Source organism: Rhinopithecus bieti, unplaced genomic scaffold, assembly GCF_001698545.2.
Source record: "Rhinopithecus bieti isolate Rb0 unplaced genomic scaffold, ASM169854v2 scaffold_16834, whole genome shotgun sequence".
Classification (NCBI taxonomy): domain Eukaryota; kingdom Metazoa; phylum Chordata; class Mammalia; order Primates; family Cercopithecidae; genus Rhinopithecus; species Rhinopithecus bieti.
Window position 1 is genome coordinate 2,608,200 of NW_016809297.1, and position 22,926 is coordinate 2,631,125.

Here is a 22,926-nt window from a genome sequence, read left to right on the forward strand (position 1 = left end):
TTTTTTTTTTTTTTTTTTTTTTTTGACAAAGTGTCACTCTATCGCCCAGGCTGGAATGCAATGTGTGTCTCAGCTCACTGCAACCTCCATCTCCTGGGTTCAAGCGATTCTTTTGTCTCTGCCTCCTGAGTAGCTGGGATTACAGGTGGGCACCACCATACCCAGCTAATTTTTGTGTATTTTGTAAAGATGGCATTTTGCCATGTTGCCCAGGCTGGACTTCAACTCCTGGCCTCAAGTGATTCACCTGCCTCGACCTCCCAAACTGGTGGGATTACAAGCATGCACCTAGGGGTTACACTGCCCCTGGGGAGGATTTTGGATTTTGTTTGTTTGGTTCCATAAAACCCTTGCATTTATCTATTGTAGAACTTAACACTTTTCATTATTGTTATTTATGGTGGCCTATAAACTTTAAAAGAAATTAATCTACTTTTCACTACTGTATACCTAGTATATATGTCTACTAAAGAATTAGTGGTTAAGAAATGTATATTACATAGATGAATGAAATAAAAACTGTTATGGTTGTCAAAATAAATTTGGCAATGGAAATATTTTTGCTAAATTAACTAGGGTCAGGCCAATGTGAAACTAATAAAGAGTACAATGTGTTAAATAATTTAAATTTGTCATTCATTTAAATATTTTTATTTAACAGACACTCCAAAAATTACAGTATAGGATATATACTTTATTTACCTTTTGCAATAAAATATATTTGAACATATTTGTTTTATCTATAAAGTTAGTATTGAACAGAAAATAGTGAGCTATCTGCCTTCTAAGAATTTAGTATTTCTCTCAAAAGCATAATAAATTAATGACAAATGCACTTAATTTAAATTATTAGAGTGAGTGAATTTTTTAGTCCTGTCATGTCTTTTCACCTTTAAAATTGCTTTTTTCTCTAGGTTGGTACTGAAATTAATTTTATAAGATTTAGCACAATATGTTTATAATATATTAGCAACCTTAAAAAAGGTAAATTTTACCCACCATGAGAAAAAATAAATACAACTGGGCTGGGTGTGATGGCTCTCGCCTATAATCCCAGTACTTTGGGAGGCTGAGGCAGGCAGATTGCTTGAGCCTGGGAGTTCAAGACCAGCCTGGGCGATATCACAAGATGTTGTGTCTACAAAAAATAAAATAAATTAGTCAGGTGTGGTGGTGCACGCCTGTAGTCCCAGCTACTCAGGAGGCTGAGTGAGATGTGAGGATCACTTAGTCGCCGGAGGTCGAGGCTACAGTTATTTGTGGTGGCTCCACTGCACTCCAGCCTGCGTGACAGAGCAAGACCCTCTTTCTGGAAAAAAAAAATACAATTATGACATCAAATTATGAAAATCTCATAAAACCATTATTACATTATCATATAGAGAACATATAAATCAAAGAAGATCTTATTATATTTGAGCATAATTTAAAATATATTCATTATATTTAGGAAACAGTAAATAGCAATTGACTAGAAATAAAGAAAACTGAGTCCCACGCTAGTTTAGCTGTTTACTCACTTTGCTAATTTGAACCAACAAATTAATGTTTGAGTCTCAGTGATTTTGCATATGAAATAGACCTCTTAATATTTACTCTGCCTCCTCATGTGGTTATTTTGAAGATCACTTTATGAGTGTGGAAATTCTCTGAAATATATCAAGTATGATTCTTATGTGTGATATTATTTTTATATTACATATAAGACTGCAGAGAAAACTTAGTGAAATCTCAGATCTTTTTATTACATTGTACTCCCTGCCAAACTACATAAGCAAAGACTGTTTTTCAATATGTGGGAGTTGGAGTTATATGAAGACAAATGTGAACAAATAAAGATTTAAGAAACTAACAACTTTGATGTAATGCATTTGAATGCACTGGGGATAAATTCTCATAACTCTTTGTCACAGAAGGAAAGCATGCATTAAGCCCCCATGAAGTAAAGAAACAAAACTTCTCTCAGAACTTTGCCTCGGAACTCCAAGGCATTCCTTCTTCACCCTCATCCAGCATTTAACAATGACTAATAAGACAAAGTTTATGTCCATTAAAGAAATGTGACTCTTGGATAGTTTGAATCATTGCTAGTATCAAAGACTAATGCTAGCATGCATCAGGAAAATGGAATTAATTATTCTGTAGCTTATAGAAATATTCAAAGTCATTTTGAAATTTGGTAAAAATTAAAATTATTCTCTGATTTTCGGTGTTTTTCTTTTCAGAGATTTGATCGTTATTTGCAGTCCTCCTAATGAATGATAAACAAGAGGAAGCAGATTGAGTTCTCTCTGAAGTTGCCACATATTTAAAATATACAAGTGGCTAAAAATGTAAACTCCTTTATTTGTCATTGTTCTTATTTTGATAGTGCATCACTCATTTTTTTCCATATATACTTTTGACTAGCAAGGCCAATCATGGTGGCAGAGGTTGGGGATATAATGATAAGTAAGAAGTGAGCTTTTGTTCTCAAGGTGATGGTTTTGCTTGGAGGGAGTCATGTAAGCGAGCAGTCATTGCCACAAATTTTGAAGGTTTTAGAGAGAAGTGTTTGCACTGAGAACTGCTATGGGTCAAGGAAAGCGTCATAGAAGAAATAAAGCTTGAAGCAAATCTGTAATGAATAAAATTTTGCAATGGAGGAAGTTGTAGGTAGAATATTATGTAGAAGGACAACATCTGTAAAAACACAAAATTATAGAAAAATATAATAAATTTTAGGAATAACAAGAAAAATGTGTAGTGTGTGTATTAATTTCCTGGGGCTGTTGTAACAAAGTACTCAAAGCTAGGTGGCTTAGAACAACAGAAATTTATTATCTTACAGTCCCAAAAGCTGGAAGCCTGACGTCAAGATGGCAGCAGGGTTAGCTCCTTTTGAGGGCTGTGAGGGAGACTCGGTTCCATGCCTCCCACCTAGATTCTGGTGGTTTACAGCTTTGGCATTCCTTTGCTTGAAGATGCATCATTGAGCTCTCTGCCTTTGTCTTCATGTGCCATTCTCGCTGTGTGCATGTCTGTCTCTGTGTCTAAATTTCCCCTTTATATAAAAAGACCAGTCCTCCTGGATTAGGGCCCACCTAATTTTAACTTGATTACCTCTGTAAAGATGCTATTTCCAAATAAGGACACATTCTGAGGTACTGGGTGCCAGGGTCTCGCATATCATGTTAGTGAAAATCAATTCAACTCATAACAGTAAGAGTGTGGCTAGAACATAGGATGTATAAAATGGTGGAATGGGGTCAAAAGGAAATGGTTAAGTGCATAGAAACGGGACCAGAAAGATAGACATAGGTTACTTAAAGATAATGACTTTCTAAATAGAAACACAAACTCTTATTTCAAACATAAAATCTAAGTAGATATGTCTTAAGGACAGAGATCAACACTCTCTATCTATAATCAGGTAATTTTGATCTGTGTCATTACCAATCATAGACTTAAGGAATGTGGCACGTACTATTCGATTCTTCAATCATTAGTTTCTCAATTCTGATGAACATTTTTTAATTGCTTTTTCTCTAAAGTAATATTATAAAATAAATAAAATCCTAGAAATAGTTACATTAGTAATGTTAATGAAATGTTTCTGAACTATTAAAATAAAGCAGACATGAATTCTAGAGTTCAAAAGTTTTTTTTGTTTTTCATTTATTTAAAAGTAATTTTATGTTTACCATTTAGCCACTTGCTTAGCAGCTTACTCGTGGAGTACTTTACTCTCTCACCTCCTACATTTTCTATTTGTCATTGCCTCCTCACTTTACTTCTTACCTTGTCCAAATTAAGATGCCTAATTTCCATGACTCTGCGAAGCATAGTCTGCATCCTCTGCTGAAATCCTGTGCCTTGAAATCTTCAGGCCATGAGTAAATCCAGTCATCTTCCCTCTTCACTCCCACATCCAGATTGCTGAGTGCTGCAGGCTTCCTCTTGCACCAGGTCAGCAGTTTGGTGCCCCTCCATGTATGGATTCAGATCCAACTGACTCCTAAACACTGCGTACCAAGTCGTGAACATGAGACTGCTCTATTTTCTCCTCTCTACCTTCGGGAAACTCTTCAGAATTTCGTGGTCTCCTCAAGATCTCTTCCCCACTCCTCCCTCTTGAACATATTTAAAACTTCAAAGAGAAATGTGAGCTTTTTCTTTTTTTCAGTTTTCCTTATCTGGTCTTCCCTGTTCATACATATTCAATTAAAACTCATGAACTCACAAGTGATGAACATGCATTCTTACCTCTAGTTTTATAGAAAATGCTCACCTCTCTTCAGTTGGTCTAATCCTTAGGTTGGTGACATTGCTCTTACGTTATTTTTTTTTCTCTTGGACTTTGTCCTATCAGATAGTCTTGGCATTTTCTCTCTTCGTTTCAACTGCCTCCTTCTGAATAAGCCATAAATATAGTAAGATCGCTCACATTAAAAAAATGAATAAACGGGTAATATCTCCTCCCTCATCCATTGTTTTATTGAAGGAATACATTCAGCTGTCTCCTTTTTTGTTATCAGAGAAACATAGAAGTCATCCCTCTTTTCATTTTGTTACCTCCTCTGGCTGATTCTTTTTTTTTCTTTTTTTTGAGGCGGAGTCTCGCCTCTGTGGCCCAGGCGGCGTGCAGCTGGGCCGGATCTCAGCTCACTGCAAGCTCGCCCCCCGGGTTTACGCCATTCTCCGTGCCTTCAGCCTCCTGGAGTAGCTGCGGACTACAGCGCCGCCACCGCGCCGGCTAAATTTTTTGTATTTTTTAGCTTAGAGACGGGGTTTCACCATGGTCTCGATCTTCCTGACCTTGGCTGATCCACCCGCCCTCGGCCTCACCAAAGGGCGCTGGTGCGGTTTTGGCGTGGGTGGTGCGGGGGTGGGGTGGGTGGGGGGGCTGCTGGTTCAGCGTGAGCCACCGCGCCCGGGCAATAATTTTTTTTTTTTTATTTGTTTTTGAGACAGAGTCTCGCTTCTGTCACCCAGGCTGGAGTGCAGTGGCCAGATCTCAGCTCACTGCAAGCTCCGCCTCCCCGATTCACGCCATTCTCCTCCCTCAGACTCCTGAGAAGCTGGCACTACAAGCGCCGCCACCTCGCCCAGCTAGCTTTTGTATTTTAGAAGAGACGGGGTTTCACCGCGTTAGCCAGAGATGGTCTCGATCTCCTGACCTCGTGATCCACCCGTCTCGGCCTCCCAAAGTGCTGGGATTACAGGCTTGAGCCACCGCGCCTGGCCAGATTCTTAAACTTACTAACTTGGGTTTGTGAATTTCAGGTCTGCATTCTAGGCCTACTGTTCTGCTGATTCACACCTGCAAATTCCATGTCGCTTCTTTTTTTTCAGTTCCTGTCTCACTTGGACACTAACTGGGAGTCTTCTCTCTCTCTTAAAAATTTCTCATCATATCTGATAATGCTAGCTACTAGATCTTTCCCACCTCTGAGACTGTCCTGTTTCAGCCTCATTTATGGCCACTCTTTCTGACTGTTCATAGAGTTGCATCTTCAGCTAGCTTCCCACTATGGACACACCTATAAGCCAAATAAAATTGATATTTGCATGACACCCATATCAACAAGTTCAAACAAGACACTTGCTGATTCCCTGAGATGTAATTCCAGACAGATGTTTCCAAAATCTTACTCAATAGCTTCCTGGACATACACCTCATAGACCCCGACACGACATTCCTCAAGTTGAACTTTACCACCTATTCTTCCTGTTCACCTTCTTGGTGAACAATATCACCAATAGACAAGCCAGAAATCTGGGTGTCTTCTGACACTGCTACATGCCTCTCAACTCCTATGTTTGAATAGCTGCCAAATCCTTAAATCTATTGCATGTACTTTACTGCTCCATCCCCATGGCTACTGCTGTGATTAAATATGCATCACTCTTCTCTGGGCTATTGAAATAGGTTCCAAACATATTTTTATATTTTCTATTTCTTATATGCTTAAAAAGATCTGAATTGTTTCCTTATGCCCAATCTTCTTGAAATGGTTCCCTTCTCTGGTTTAGCCACTGTCTAAATTATTTTTCTGTGTTGGCTGTGAGGCATAGACGTACTGAAGACTCGCTGATGAAGGCTATCAAGTTGTTTCTTTACAAAAATGCACACTCTCCCATGCACACAGGCTCACATGTTTTTATAGCAGCATCAGGGGATTCATGGATTCCCTGAGGTCTGTCCAGAAACCCCATGGTCCAACCTCATTTCTAGCCACACTACTCTCCAACACCTTCTACGATACCAAATATGTGTAGCTCCCCCTAAATGCCATGTTGTTTCTTGCTTCATAATACTGTCTCACACAACCCCTGCTTGCCACGTTCACTTAGTAAGAGAATAAAATCCACTCATCTTCTGTCTGTTAGCCTTAGATCGCCTTCAGGCTTGTACTCATTCTTTCCTCAAACATACAGGTCTGGGTTGTTTCTCTCCATTATAGCCCTATTATATATGACTTCTACAAGACAATAAAATAACCTAGGGTAGACAGTGTAATTTAAAGCTAAAGAAACTAAGAGTCTGAACGACATAGGTTTAAATGCATGGTAGATATGGATGTATTTGGTAAAGGGTATAATGTCCCTAATCCAGCTACCAAGTTACTCTGAGTTTGAGGAAGGAGAAGTTTCTTCGGTCGAGTTAGTACCATATAAAGATTTATAATGGAAGTGGCCTTTAAATTGGTTTTATAAGCTATGTAGGATTTGGAAATGCAAAGTTTGGAGATAGAGAAGAAAAGTGAGAATTCTCCTACCTGGACAACATTTACCAAGCTGCTTTCAATTGTAAAAATTAGAACCTTGATTATGTCATTAGACTCTTTTTCTAGAACTGTATTAATCATAAGAAATTATCACTCATGTGATTCATGTGAATTATTTCCTCACCTATATTTTTTGATAGCAATATGATATTTTGGAGTTCATAGTGAGCTTATTTTTCCATTGGTCAGTTCCTGGTTATATTACCAATATGTAAGATTTAGCACACTGTTTCATAAAATGAGTTCAGAAAATCTAATCCTATGGAAAACTCATCAAGAAAGTATTCTGTGTGCTAATAGACTTGTGATTCACATTAGCATGGTAAAAGCTCTTAAAAGACCTGTGTTAAAGAAACTTTGCTTGCTTAATTTACCCCTTCACGACTTATCTGATCATATAACCACCTTTTCCATAATAACTGGTATTATTTCAAGGGACTACTTCTCCACACTTTGGGAAATGATAATGAACTATAAATATTCATCTGCTATGCATAGTCTTTCCAAACAGAACTACCTATTAACCATCCAAAATAAGTTGTTTTATAATTTTTCTCACCTCTCAAAGAGGAGATTCCAAAATACCCCTCAACTTAGAGAACTTATATCATAGGCCATATATGTTTTGCAAGTATTTTGCTATTAACCTGTTGGGGGATAATTGTTTTAATACATTATGAAACAATGAAATCATAATAGCACAGATCTTTTGGAACAGAAAGGATGACTATATTTTAAATGGTTTTCCCCTCCACCACTAATTTCAGGAACCTGAAGCCTAGAGAAGCATAAGAACTTAGTAAATATCACTAAGTGGAACCATGGACTAAAATTTGGACTAAGTCTCTAGTGGACTATGGACTAAAGTGGAACCATGGACTAAAAATTGATCTATTGAATGAGCCCGGTATTCTTTTGCTCACTAATCGATTCCATTGCTTAATAACCCTTTTATATTTAAAAAATTGTACTTATGATGACAGTTGAAATTTTTTATGACAGATTTGAAAACAAGAACTAGATGAGTTTTAAATGCATCATCATTGCTAAACATCCTTGAAATTACATTTTGCATAATTGAGAACAAAAGTTGTAAAATAATTTTAAAATAAAATTATAATGCTCAGAAGAAATGCTTTTAAAACATCCAGTCTTTCAGAAATATAAACTCTATAAAATCAGAAATGTAAAGTGAAAGTCAGATTCATTTTACTCTTATTTGGTTATTTAGTCTCGCATTTAATAAACTGTTTCCTTCCAACATGAAACCACTCTTGGGGATCAAAGTCATTAGCAGAACAAGCAGATCATGTTCATTAGATAATTCTAATCAGTTCTGTGATTTCATTGTAAGTTGTTTTTCCAAGGCAGAGGCATTTCTATTTATTAGGTAATATGGACCTTTTAAATTTGTTTTCACCATGGAAACATATCATACCTCCTTCCTAATAACTTTGAAAAAAATTAAGAGATATGATGCCATCAATCAACCATATAAAACCAAAATTAAAAGGAAAAGTATATGCTGTCCTCTCTTTATATGAAATTACTTTCTTTTATTATAATTTCACATTATTATTGAAAATGCCAGGTAATAATACTGAATTTGGGAGCTGTCAAAGGAATAAAGCCATCCATTCCTACGTTGTTTAACGTAGAGTATTTGTGTGTATATAAAAAATGCTTTAATTCCAAAAAACACATCCAACCTTTTTAAAATTAAAGAAATAACACATAACATATAATATTTTAACTAGACAATATTAAATGCAAAATCGAAGTCCAGTGGCCTTAGCTCCAACATGTCTGTAACTTTATCACCATGTGGAATATTAATGTTGCAAAGTAAGCATGACAATAAAATATACAGTATGTACAATGAGATATATTTGCTGAAGAAATATGCATTTCAGAATATTGAACCATTAACAAAGCATTGAGAATTCATATATGCAAATTAATTTTTAAAAAATTTTATCTTTCAGATTTTCTACTCTCCCCTGGCCCTCTTCATACCCCCTTCAGTATATGCTGTTCATCTTCAGTTCAATCTTCTTTACCAATTTTGGATCCACACAGAGGTAAAACTTTTTTTTATCATTGTAAGTTTTATACCTAAACAGCCTGAAGCAATGTCCTGGAAATCCACTAGCAGATGATTTATTGTGTAAGAAAAATCTTTGTCTGCCTTTTTTAAGGAGAAACATCTGTTCATTTTTATTCCTTTTTACTGAATATATATTGCAAAGTTTATAAGAAGCAATGAGGCCAGTTGGTCTCAATTAAATAAAACAAGTTTTTGAACTATTAAGTACCAAAACATTTTAATACTATATTCAATACAATATCTTCCTGTATGACAGTTTATTAAACATTATTTACCAAGAGAGTTTGAAATTCATTTAAATTTAGAGATTTAAACATATATATGTGTATGTATATAAATATATCTATATTCTGTTGGAGCTCTTTGAAACATCCTTAAAAATTTTATAGAAATTATGAAAATAATTTTGATTGGAAAACTTGCTCTAACTACAGAGTTTAAATTTTATTTAAAATTGTTCAGTGTATTGTTAGTTTTTCCCCCTCCCCCCCAAAAAAACTGGAGAAATGTAATTTTAGAGTCTTCCGTGGCATTTCAAATTGTCAGACTTGAATGTTTGCAGCTAGGTTATTAAGCAGCTGATTGCTTTATGAACATTTGTACCAATCCTACTGTTAAAATACCAAAATCACAGACCTAGAAAATTCTCACCTACATACAAGCACTCTTTTAAACATTTGGTATTTATTGGAAGCCTTTTGAAGTTACTAGAGGAAGCATGTTGACAGGTGTTGCAACTGGTTGAACAACACTACAAATCACAGCTGCATTGTACGTGAAATCTTGATACAACAAAGTGCATTATTCCATTAACCTGCAGTATTTTATGCTACCGATTTACTTGGAATAAAGAGACTGTTACCATGACTTTGGACATATGTAGCATTATTTGAAGATCTATCATGAAATAGTATTGTGTTTTATGATACTTAACACACATCAAACACTCAATACTACAACCATCTGAAAGAGATGTTGCAGCCAATTCTAACTCTAGAGGTCAAAGACCAAATTTGTTTAAATCAGTGAAGGGAAGCTTTCTGATGATTTACATGGAGGGGTTAAGGGAGAATTACATTTTATAGCAGCTCTGCTCCAGGTCACGCCATGTGTTGGGTCAGGTATTAGTTTGGATGCAGAACAATAGTGCCTCAGTCACTTTCACATCTTCCTGTGTCCCTCTGAGAGGGCCATGAGCTAGGATTTGAGTTCCATTTCATGAAGTAAAGCACGAGTGGAGAAAAGCCACTGGTGAGACTTATTCTTCTTAACTAAGAACCTCCAAGGAGCTTCTTTCCACTTCAAAAGCAATGCTTAGAACCTCTCCCTTGTGTTACACTTTATGCTTTTCAAAATACTTTTCTGTGTGTGGGTTCCTACAGTTGAGCTGCCTGGGAGGCAAGAACACATCTTCTGAAATTCATGGTTTGGATCTTGGAATTTTAAATTGTATTATTAACCGTGAAAACAATTCTGAAATATTTCTCAACTGTGCAGTTACATTCGTTTATTATATACAACACAGAATAGTTTGTTTACAAATAGTAGAATAATTCAGGATGGAGAGCCAAGAGATTGGACACCATGACTGATTCTGGAGAGAAAAACTAATGGAATAGAGGATTGGAGTGGGAGAAGTATTAAGTATTTTTTTAAAATCATTTTTACAATTTGCTTGTCTTGCTTTTTTCAATTAAGAGTTAACACAGATTAGTAAGTAAAAAATAAAAACTGAAAACAATAGCCTTTAGTCTAGAAAAATACTCACTTTATGTTTTCCTGTATTGTAAATTGTGTGAACCCCTTTAGGCCACTTGCGTACTGTTTAATATCGGGCATCACACTTGGATCTCCATTGACAGAAATGATATACGAGCTGTAGAGATGACAATGTTAGAAAAAGAGCCCTGTATATTCCTGAATAGAGTTTCATTCCTACAATTGTTTCACTTCCCTTAACATCCACAAAAATCAGTTCTTACTCTAAGGGGAATATGATCTTAAGAAGACACTGATTTTTTTTGGAAAGCAAGGAAGATTCAGTTCTCTTAAAATCAATCACATTAGAATAAAAGGAAGGAAAACCCCTAAAACCACATTTTTGAAAGACTGTATGTGAGATTAAAAAAAAAAAAATAGGCCATAAAACACACTAAATCATTTATGGAAATTTTCTGTTTACTGTTGAGTTATTTTGATAAATAAACAAAGTCTAGGCCAGGCACAGCGGCTCATGTCTGTAATCCCAACACTTTGGGAGGCAGAGGTGGGAAGATCACCAGAGGTCAGGAATTTGTGACCAGCCGGGCCAACATGGTGAAACCTCACCTCTACTAAAAATACAAAAATTAGCTGGGCATGTTGCACACCTGTAGTCCCAGCTACTTTGGAGGATGGGGCAGAATAACTGCTTGAGCCTGGGAAGCGGAGCTTGCAGTGAGCCAAGATCATGCCACTGCACTCCAGCCTGGGTTACAGAGCAAGACTCCCTCCCCAAACCCCCCAAAAAAAGAAAAGAAAAGAAAAGAAAAACAAACAACAAAGTCTATTGTCATCCTCGTTTTTAAAAAGTTGTGAAACATTTGGCTTGAAACTCTACTCTGTTGCTTAATTTTGTGACTGTATTTTGTCTGTGTATTGTTCATGGATCTAAAGCCTCTGCAGCACATATTCAGTTATACTCTCTTGTGAATTCACTAAATATAGTAAGAAAATCTTTTATTTAATACATGTTTTAACTTAAATCTGTGGAATATTTTAAGTATATTTTAGATATCAGGTGTTATTTGGGTGTTAGCTGAGTTTTCACAGTACAGTAGCAATCGTGTAATGATACTATTAACACTATTGCCTTTGTTTTTTTTAAAATTTATTATCACATTGTTAATGTATCTCTCATGTAATGCTTGAGTAGAGAAATGTAACAGAGAAATAACTTAATTCTTTGATATTGAAGATTTGAATCAAATGATTCAATGATTTTTTTTTTTTTTTTCTTTGAGACAGCGTCTCACTCTGTTGCCAGGCTGTAGTGCAGTGGCACCATCTCAGCTCCCTGCAACCTCTGCCTCCCGGGTTCAAGCAATTCTCCTGCCTCAGCCTCCCAAGTAGTTGGGACTACAGGCACGCACCACCATGCCCAGCTAATTTTTGTATTTTTAGTGGAGATGGGGTTTCACCATATTGGACAGAATGGTCTCGGTCTCTTGACCTTGTGATCCACCTGCCTTGGCCTCCCAAAGTGCTGGGATTACAGGCATGAGCCTGTTCAAAAAAATTAGCTGGGCATAGTGGCGGGCGCCTGTAGTCCCAGCTACTCGGGAGACTGAGGCAGGAGAATGGCGTGAACCCGGGAGGAGGAGCTTGCAGTGAGCTGAGATTGCACCACTGCACTCCAGCCTGGGTGACAGAGCAAGACTCCATCTCAAAAAAAAAAAAAAAAAAAAAAAAAAAAAAAAAAAATCCCTCAATTTGTAACATGTGATTTTATTTTATTCCTGATGACTTTTCATGAGCAGAAATATTGAATTTTGAAGTTCACTATTTTATGTTATTTTAAAAAAAATTCTCTAAGAAATCTTTGACTATCACGATCTCTGAAAGGTAGTCTTCTAGGATTACTTTTGAAAATTTTAGACTTTTAACTTTTACCGTTACTCTGTGATATTCTTGAATTAATTTTTACATATGGTATGTGGTAGAATCAAGATGACTGATTTCTATGTACATAACCACTAACTATAGCCTCATTTATTATAGAGACTTAAAAAAAATCTGTTAGATATCCTTGGCGGCTTGTTGAAAAAAGTTGACCACTTATGTTTGGATTTATATTTAGACTCCTACTCACTTTCATTGATGTATTTGTTTCCCTTTATGCCAGTTCCTCAATTTATTGATTATCATAGCTTTAAAGGATGCATTATTCACACATTTGTAAAATAATTTTATTTTCTATAGGATTTTTCTCATACATAATTTTGTGGTCATCGAATAAAGACAATTTTCTTTCTTTCTTTTTTTTTCCTATATTTGTGCTTTTTTTTTTCTTGCCTTATTGCTCTGGCAAGGAGCTAGATGGTATAAGATAGAAGTGGCTAAAGTAAAATGTAGGCATCCTCTACTGACTTGTTTTCTCTCTCTCTCTCTCCCCACCTTTCTCCATCTCTTCATGTGTGTGTGTGTGTGTGTGTGTGTGTGTGTCTACTCTAGGGATTAAATATGCATTCCTGTAATATTCTACCTTGAATTAATATAATATTTACCACAAATGTCAGAATTTTATAGTAATATAATTCAATCTATGCCCTCCCAATCTTTTAGCTAGCATTCTCACATATGCTAATCTTTCACATTCTAAATCCCAAAATATGGCCGGGTACAGTGGTTTACACCTGTAGTCCCAGCACTTTGGGAGGCCGAGGTGGGCAGATCACCATGTCAGGAGATCTAGACCATCCTGGCTAACACGATGAAACCCTGTCTCTACAAAAAAATACAAAAAAATTAGCTTGGCGTGGTGGCGGGCTCCTGTAGTCCCTTCTACTCAGGAGGCTGAAGCAGGAGAATGGTGTGAACCCAGGACGTGGAGCTTGCAGTGAGCTGAGATTGCACCACTGCACTCCAGCCTGGGCAACAGAGTGAGACTCCGTCTAAAAAATAAATAAATAAATAAATAAATATATAAATAAATAAATAAATCCCAAAATATTGTTTTCATTATTTTAGATTTAATTAGTCAGTTATGTTTAAAGGAATCAAGAAAATAAAACCGTTAATCTTCTTTGTTTGCCCCGATGTTTACCTTTAATAGTTTTCTTTCTTTCCATTAACCTAAGTTTTCATCCCTTATTATTTCTTTTCAGGCTGGATAACTTTTGCATCTTTTGTAATGCAGACTTGTAGCAACAAATCTATTCAGTTTCTGTCTATCTTAAGATGTCATGTTTTCCCTAATTTTTGAAAGATACTTTTCTGAATATGAAATTCTTAATGGATATTCCTTTGTTGCATTTTTTTCAATACTTTAAAAAGTTTAACTCATTGTCTTTAAACTTTTATTTTTTCTAATAATTCAATTTTCATATCATTGTTATACCATAGGTAATGTCTTTTATTCCTAGATATTTACAAAATTTTCTCTTCCTTTTAAAATGTTAGCAGTTTGACTATAATGTGCCAATGTGGTATTTAAAAAACATTAATCTGGAACTACAAGTATGTGCTTTGGAGTTAAGGGGTCCTGGTCATGATTTTCTTAAACATTGTTTCTGTCCCTTTCTCTTTCTCCTCCCCTCTGGGAACATCAATTAGCTATGTATTCTTCATGATACTACCTTAGAGATCAGTAATGCTCTGTAATTTTTAAGATTTTACTTTCTTTTGCATTCAGATTGAATAACGTATATTAATTTGTCTTCAAGTTTATTTGATCTTTTCACTACTTTCTCCAAGCTGCCTTTGAATCCATTCAGTGTATTTCTCACATTAGATATTATACATTTATGTTCTAGAATTTGCCTTTTTTTATGAACAGTTTTTTTTTTCTCTGTTGAGAGTCTCTTTCACTTATTGTGACTATTTTGCCTTTATGTCCTAAATGTAATAATTATTTAAAAATTATTGTCTACTAATTCCAATATCCTGTTCATATTCAGTTCTACTTCAATTGACTGTTATTTTACTTGATATGAATCACATTCGTGTTTTTTTCTTCGTAAATCTAGTAATTTATTGTTAATATTATATGTAAATTGTTATGGCAGATTTGTTGTAAAGACTCTAGATTCTGTTTTGTCCATCTGACCATTCCTTATTATTATTCTAGGAGGTGGTAAAATAATTGGCTAACTACCCTGTGTTTTTGGAGACTTTGACTTATACCTTGTTAGGGTATGTGGGGATTTTTGGCACCGTCTTTAGTCTTAGGGCATATTCCTTATCCTTGGTGATCTTCAATTTTAGGGCAAGCCTTGTCTTTTTTTTTTTTTTTTTTTTTTTTTTTTTTAAATAATGAAATGCCCAAGGTGTTTACAAAGCCCCTCTCACTTGGCAGGATTTGAACTCTAAATTCTCTTTTGCTAGCACCAGACAGCAATTGAAATCTCTGCTCAGCAATTTTACAACTTTCCAACTTCCGAGTTTTTCATCAGATTTCTTAGTGTCTTGCCCTACATATGAGTAATTTAAGAGTCAGCCAGGATTTGAGGGCACTTTGTATGCAGACATTATGGCTCCCATTCCGTGGTCCCTATCTTTCTAGGATTTCCCCCTTATATTTCCAGTCACTTTTGCTATCCTAAAATTTGACCTACGACTCCTAACCTGGTTCATACACTGCCCATTCAGTGATGTAATTGACAAGCTATCAGGAAAATGAATTCTTCCCAGCAACACACTATACTCAAATAACTGCCTCAATTAGTCCTTTTGTCTGGAGATAATTTTATGATAGACCTAAATAGTAAAGGGCAATAGAAATTAGAGTACAAGAGAGCTGCAAGGATGCAATGTGCAAAATGAGAAAGCATAAGAAATGTGCAGCAGAATTATGAAGTAATATATACAATGAGATAATAGAAACCAGAAGTTTTCAGAAGCTAACAGATATAGAGAAGAATAGAAAAATTTTACTCTATAGCAGCAAACGCAATAGAGTGGTAGCAGGATGAGCAGAGACTTAGAAGATCTGACTTCTGAGGACACAGATAATAGAGTGTTTTGGTTATTGCCCTTTAGTATCCAAAATTAATGGAAGTCTAATATTATTTATCTAATCTTCAAAATTATATTAAATTTACTTAAGATCCAGTCATGTGTGAAGATGTATGTTTTTAAGTAACTATCTCCATTTTATTTATCTTTTAAATAACGTATCAAGAAAGAAAAAAATACATACTATTTGTAATATGAATTTTAAGTAATGACTGCAGAGACACATGTTTAGTGAATATCAAATTTCTGTAGCTGTTATTTCACCATTTGTGTAGATAGGAATTAATGTATTGGAATTATTAATCTAGTTGGCAAATCTTCATTATCAAATTAAATATTTATTTTGTGTAAAGAAATATGTCACCTGGGAGATGTTTTTAATATTTCATATACTATGATTATAAAACTTAAATATGAATATTATAAACACAATTAGTAACGCCTTTTTAAAAAACAAGTTACATTACAAATAAGTAAATCATTTCTTTTATGTAAACTGCATCTTTTATTTTGTGGCCTTTGGGATTAAAGTGCCTGAGTTTGACTCCTGATTTTATTTGTTACTGTGCCTATGAACTTGCACAGAGTTCTTTACCTTCTTGTGCTTCAGTTTCCTCCTATGTATAATGAGGATAATAACAATGCAAAGTGTCATAGTCTGTTTTCCGTTGCTATAACAGAATACCACAGACTGAGTAATTTATAAAGAATAGAAGTTTATTTGGCTCAAAGTTCTAGAAGCTACAAAGTCCAAGATCAAGGTGCTGGCATCTGTTGAGGGCCTTCATGCTGAGATATGACATGGCAGAGGGCAAGCAAGCATGCAATACAGAGAGCAAATAGGGTGCAAATTTATTCTTTTATCAGGAGCCCACTCTTCAACTAACTAACTCACTCCTGATTTAGGCAGTAATAGTATTAATAAATTTATGAAGACAAAACCCTCCTGACCTAATCACCTCTTAAAGATCCCAACTCTTAACTCTGTCACAATAGCAAATAAGTTTCAATATGAGTTTTGGAGGGGATATTCAACCATAGTGTATACATGGTCGTGAGGATTAAAAAAATGTAGTTCATATTTCAATCTAACAATTAAAATAATGCTTGAAACTCAAGCACAAGAAGGCAAAGAAGGTAAAGAACTCTGCCCAAGTTTATACTCATAGTAACAAATAAAATCTGGAGTTGAACTCAGGCAATATAATTCTAAAGGCCACAAAATGAAAGATGCAGTTTACATTATGGAAATGATATTACTTACTTGTAATTTATAACATAGAAAGTACTAAAAAATGTTTTCAGCATTGTTACTGTTATCTTTTTTAAAATATAGATACCTGTTTTACCGTATGTCACTTACTAAGCACTCTTAGCCATGATGATTATTCATGTATATTTTATGACACAATTTTAATTAAATGGATATTTTGTTTAATATGAATTATTAATATGAATAAATGCAATCAAATTTAAGACTTAAATAATTAATGAATCCCCAACTTACTTTAGGGCAAAAAAATGAATTTTTTTTTTTTTTTTTTTTGAGGCGGAGCCTCGCTCCGTCGCCCAGGCTGGAGTGCAGTGGTGTGATCTCGGCTCACTGCAAGCTCCGCCTCCTGGGTTCACGCCATTCTCCTGCCTCAGCCTCCTGAGTAGCTGGAAAAAATGCATTCCTAACTGTAAAAATTTGAGATTCTAATCATAAAGTACATTGTTTAGGGATTTTTTGTTATTTACTTTTTCTGATCTATAAACTGATCAATGTACAGATTATTACATTTGACAGGTTCAACATATTTTTGAAAATATTTCAATTACTGTGGTCTGCAGACATTTAGTGAGAATCTATTGCTATTCTTGTAGTATCTTGCTACTACACGTAAGACTAAGTATCCTAGTCTTATGTACTTAATAAAAAAATTAAATGGTGGAAAATGAGTTACAATTTTCTTTATGAAGAAGTAGCTAATTTTGAAGAATGTATTTTAAAAGGACTGAAGTTTAGAAGCACGGTTACAGTGGTCTCAGTCCAAGAATTCTCAGTTACTTATGGTTACTGAGAATTGGTCAGACATATTCCAAAGAAAATTTAATGAGTATCATTTCTATTCATTTATTTATTGTTTATTTTATTGTGAGCTTATCCAGTACTCACTATTTTTCAGGAAGTATTTTAACATTAAATTTTCATAACAACTCATTAGAATTTGTAGTGGCATTACCTTCAATTAAATATACTGAATAACTCACCCTGGGCCATATGATTAGTAAGTGTCAAACCTGGGGTTTATACAAAGTAGTCAGACTCCATATTATTTGCTCTAATCTACTACACAATGCAGTTTCCCTCTACAATGGTCATTTCTGATCTTAATGTTGTAATAAATAGCCACCATGTATTAAGCATCCAGTATGTGCCAAGCAAAAATTGCTCACTTAATTCTCACAAAATAATTTGAATCTCTGAAGGATAATTAAAGTTTTACAGATTGTAAAGAATGAATTCAGTAATAGGGCTTTATTTTAAGGATATGGGTGGACACACATGCAGCAAGAAACCATTCCAGAAATTTAATAGAAAGTCAGAAAACTAGGCCGGGCGCGGTGGCTCAAGCCTGTAATCCCAGCACTTTGGGAGGCCGAGACGGGTGGATCACGAGGTCAGGAGATCGAGACCATCCTGGCTAACACGGTGAAACCCCGTCTCTACTAAAAAATACAAAAAACTAGCCGGGCGCGGTGACGGGCGCCTGTAGTCCCAGCAACTCGGGAGGCTGAGGCAGGAGAATGGCTTAAACCCAGGAGGCGGAGCTTGCAGTGAGCTGCTGAGATCCGGCCACAGCACTCCAGACTGGGCGGCAGAGCGAGACTCCGTCTCAAAAAAACTCTGTGAGCAAATCTCATTCCCTTTAAGGCTAACAACGTTGATATTCTATGATTTATATAAGACGACACAGCATGCATGGGAGATAAATTTTGACCCTACTTCATTCACTTGTCACACTTTTTCCTCAAACAATACATTTATCAGAGTTTCACTCGGTAGACCCTGGTGGGTAGCAGCAGAGTTCATAAAGAACTGATATGGTAGAGTTAAAAGATCAAGGTCATTGGCTAAGGCCAAGATCAGTTGTAATTCTTCCTGTACCAAATAATTGTGTATACTTTACCCACATTTACTTCCCCCCTCTTAAAATCTAACCTATTTCCAGAGGCCAGTCCTGATGAAAATACTTTAGTGATGTTCTATTGCTTACCGAATAAAGTCTAAATTCCTTTCATGTTCTTTGTGTACCACCTTCCAACTATATCTACTGGTCTATGTCTCATTACTTTACATACCGTGCAGCTCAATAAACCTGGACCATTTTGCATTTCTCAAATGCATCTAATATCCAATATTTACATTTTCTCTTCTTTTCATATTTTCCATATGCTATTATTCTATACATTCTTCAAAGCTCAACTCAAATTCTCCCTTCCCCAGAAAATGTACCCCTGTTAAGAACAAACCACTATAAAGCTCAGACCATGTGTTAGTCATTATGCTAAATATTTTACATGTATTGACTTATTTAATTATCACATAACCCATGGTCCCCACTCATAGTGAGGAAACAACGATACAGAGGTTATGTAACTTGCCTACTGTTGTTGCAGCTAGTTAGTAGGAGAACCATGATTCAAAGCCTGGTAAGCAATTCTCTCTCCTTTCCTGCTCTGAAATCCCGTATCATTGATTTTACATATCTTACAGCTAGGATGTCATATGTATCAGCTTGCTCGGAACAGCCCCAGTTATACCTATTTTTTCTGGCATAATTGTTAATAACACAGCAATTCACTCTTAAAACATTCATTATACACTGGTTGAGTTTTCCTCCCAAGTAGTTCGTTAATACCTCTTACCCTTTCCGTCTCTTTTGCCCTACCTGAATTTATAATCCTTCATCATTTACAGATGGTTACAACAGAATTCTGTTTTTTTTCTATGCCTACACACTCTGCCTCTCCTATATGTTTTCATACAACAATTGTGATGATTATTTTAGAACTCAAATAATATTAGGGCACTCCTTACATGAGAAAAAAATTCTTAAGTGACTTTCTATTGTCTCCAAGATAAAATCAAAACCCTTAAATTCATTAACAGATTTCAGGGCTCTTAGGAAATGACCCTTGTTTACAATTCCCATCCCATCCCCTAAGTCAACCAGTATAGCTAAACTGCCCTGCTATTTGCTTCCTGAAATACTTAGCAGTTATCTGTATTTGCACATGCTCTCTCTGTGATAACCTTTTTTAAAACATTCTTCATCACACAACCCAATTACCACTTCCTCTGCAATATCTTCCTTTTACCTCCTAGTAAGAGCTCGATGCACTTTTCTTCATACTACCTCTGTGTATATTTCTATTTCCACATTGGTAGATAAGAGTTAAGAGCACGAGCTCTGTTTGGGGACATAAATTAGATAACACATTAGTTTCTGCACATGGGAAGCATCTAATTATTAATAATGATAGTGAAGTTTAATTCTTATGCCACTGTGTTGTACTTGTTGTTTAACTCTCTGTGTCTCTCATTATTCTCCGAATTCCATGATAGCAAAAAATGTTTCTCATTTATTATGTTACTGTGTTTGTGTGTATATGTAAACATATTTCACATACAAATATACACACACACATAAATTTTAATAAGCATTGTGTTCAAATAAAAAAGTCTTGATTATTGATAATTATTGCTAGTGCTAAATATTAATAAAGATGCTTATGGGTTTTAAATCAGTGTTTCCAATACCTTACTTAACATATTCTTGGAAATATTTGCTACTACCTTTAATCAACATATCTAAATGTATTTTATTATGACTTTTATCACCTTAAATCTTCTACTCTTCTACTTTGCTTCATTTCTCTGAAGTCAACATCAAGATCAAATACTGATGTCACCTTTGGCTTCTTGTTCTCTCTTGCAGTCCATCTTTTATGGAAATCCTATACATTTCTTGTTCTCTGTAAAATAATCTTTCCTTCTATTCTACAGTTACCTTTTCAGACAATTCATCCCCTCCTTGCTTATTCATGTATGGATTTCTAGTGTTTATGCAAATATACTGGAATATACATATATGTGTGTATATATACATATATATACCTATGTGTATGTGTGTGTGTGTGCATTCCAAACAAAGGGACCTTTTAAGTCTTCTGACCTGAAGTAGCACCCTTGTCACTAACAATTTTAGGATCATATACGCCTTTGAGTATCTACTGCGTTGTAGTGACTCTTTCCCAACAGAAAAAAAATAGAGAACCAAAGTTGGAAGAGTTTTATTCAGCTACTTGAAGATGGGCTGTCTAAAATTCATGAATCTTTATTAAAATGTCTGTTGTGAATGGATTGGAATTTGAGCTCTTAGACACAAGGAACATGATGGAAATTAATTTACCAAATTGAAGAACAGAACATTTCAGGGATAAGGGAGTAGTATGACATAATGAATAAGATTATACATTTTGAAATCGAAGAGAAATCTGTCCTATTTTAGCTTCATTAAATATTTTTCCAGCTTGTTTACTGCTTTGTTCTCAGAACCTAAAATAGACTGTTTTGTGAATGAATGAATATGAATGTTTACTAAACTTATTTAGACTCTCTGACCTTGCTTCCAAATCTGTTAAGTAACAGTAGTCATACTCATCCATAAGAGTGTTATGCAGATTAATGAAATAACAAATGTAAAGCTCATAGTTTGGAACATAATATGTTTTCAAAGAATAGTATTTATTTTGAAAAAGCCAAATGACTACATTTTGGAATTGGTTCATAAAGTCACAACTAGAACTGAGCAAGGGTAGGGTCTCCTGCATGCATCAGAATAATGTGAGTGTAAGTACTCACATTATATCTTACCAAGTTATAGAATGACTGCTCCCTTCCAAGAACCACATGAGGTAAATATCTGTGAGTGAAGGTAGGAATCTGCATTTTGAACAAGCATTAGACTGAATGTAAATGGAATAAATTTTGAGCATCATGAAAGTAGGAGCTGACAGTAAACTTCTTGAGGATAATAACTATGTTGTATTATTTTTTGTTTTCCCAGTGTATAAAACTTAGATCACCACCAGCAAACATCTTTTTAATGAATGAATGCACTGATTGTGTTAAGTAGATTCTCTACGATATGTTTGTTTCTTGGAAGGAGGCAGAAAAAGCGACAAGAAGAATATACTCATAAGAAAGACCTGAGTCAGAATGGATGTATTAATAATGTATGTATTTTTAATCCCTAAGAGGACAAGGGAAGGGATATGCTTTAGTAAGATGGTTTGTCCTTAGCAGGAAGCTATGTAAATGGAAATGACAGGGCAAATGAACTTAAGACGTGTAAGTCCTTATAGATTCTAATCTAGTGGTTGAGAATGTATTATATAATATTTGACTTCAAAATATTAGTATCTGAAAATATTTTTAACAGATAAAAGTTTATAATGGATGACAAAGAGATCTGATATTTGAGAACGGAAGCTGAGATTTTGCTGAAGTTGCTTATCAGCTTAAGGAGATTTGGGGCTGAGACAATGGAGTTTTCTAAATATGCAGTCATGTTATCTGCAAACAGGGACAATTTGACGTCCTCTTTTCCTAACTGAATACCCTTTATTTCTTTCTCCTGCCTGATTGCCCTGGCTAGAACTTCCAACACTATGTTGAATAGGAGTGGTGAGAGAGGGCATCCCTGTCTTGTGCCAGTTCTCAAAGGAAATGCTTCTAGCTTTTGCCCATTCAGTATGATATTGACTGTGAGTCTGTCGTAAATAGGTCTTATTATTTTGAGATATGTCCCATCAATACCTAATTTATTGACAGTTTTTAACATGAAAGGCTGTTGAATTTTGTCAAAGGCCTTTTCTACATCTCTTGAGATAATCTTGTGGTTTTGGTCTTTGGTTCTGTTTATACGCTGGATTGTGTTTATTGGTTTGCGTGTGTTGAATCAGCCTTGCACCCCACCCCAGGGATGAAGCCCACTTGATCATGGTGGATAAGCTTTTTGATGTGCTGCTGGATTAGGTTTTCCAGTATTTTATTTAGGATTTTTGCATCGATGTTCATCAGGGATATTGGTTTAAAATTCTCTTTTTTATATTGTGTCTCTGCCAGGCTTTGGTATCAGGATGATGTTGGCCTCATAAAATGAGTTAGGGAGGACTCCCTCTTTTTCTATTGATTGGAATAGTTTCAGAAGGAATGGTACCAACTCTTCCTTGTACCTCTGGTAGAATTCAGCTGTGAATCCATCTGGTCCTGGACTTTTTTTG

The 22,926-nt window shown here is 35.4% G+C and overlaps 1 protein-coding gene across 1 annotated transcript in view; it reads left to right on the forward strand.

Moving 5' to 3' along the window:
- The window catches only part of AGMO (alkylglycerol monooxygenase), a 373,644-nt gene that overhangs the window by 144,667 nt on the left and 206,051 nt on the right, over positions 1-22,926 (forward strand). Inside the window, exon 5 of the mRNA XM_017889065.1 lies at positions 8,756-8,851. Coding sequence (XP_017744554.1) covers positions 8,756-8,851 — 96 coding nt within the window. The remainder of the gene's footprint in view (positions 1-8,755; positions 8,852-22,926) is intronic.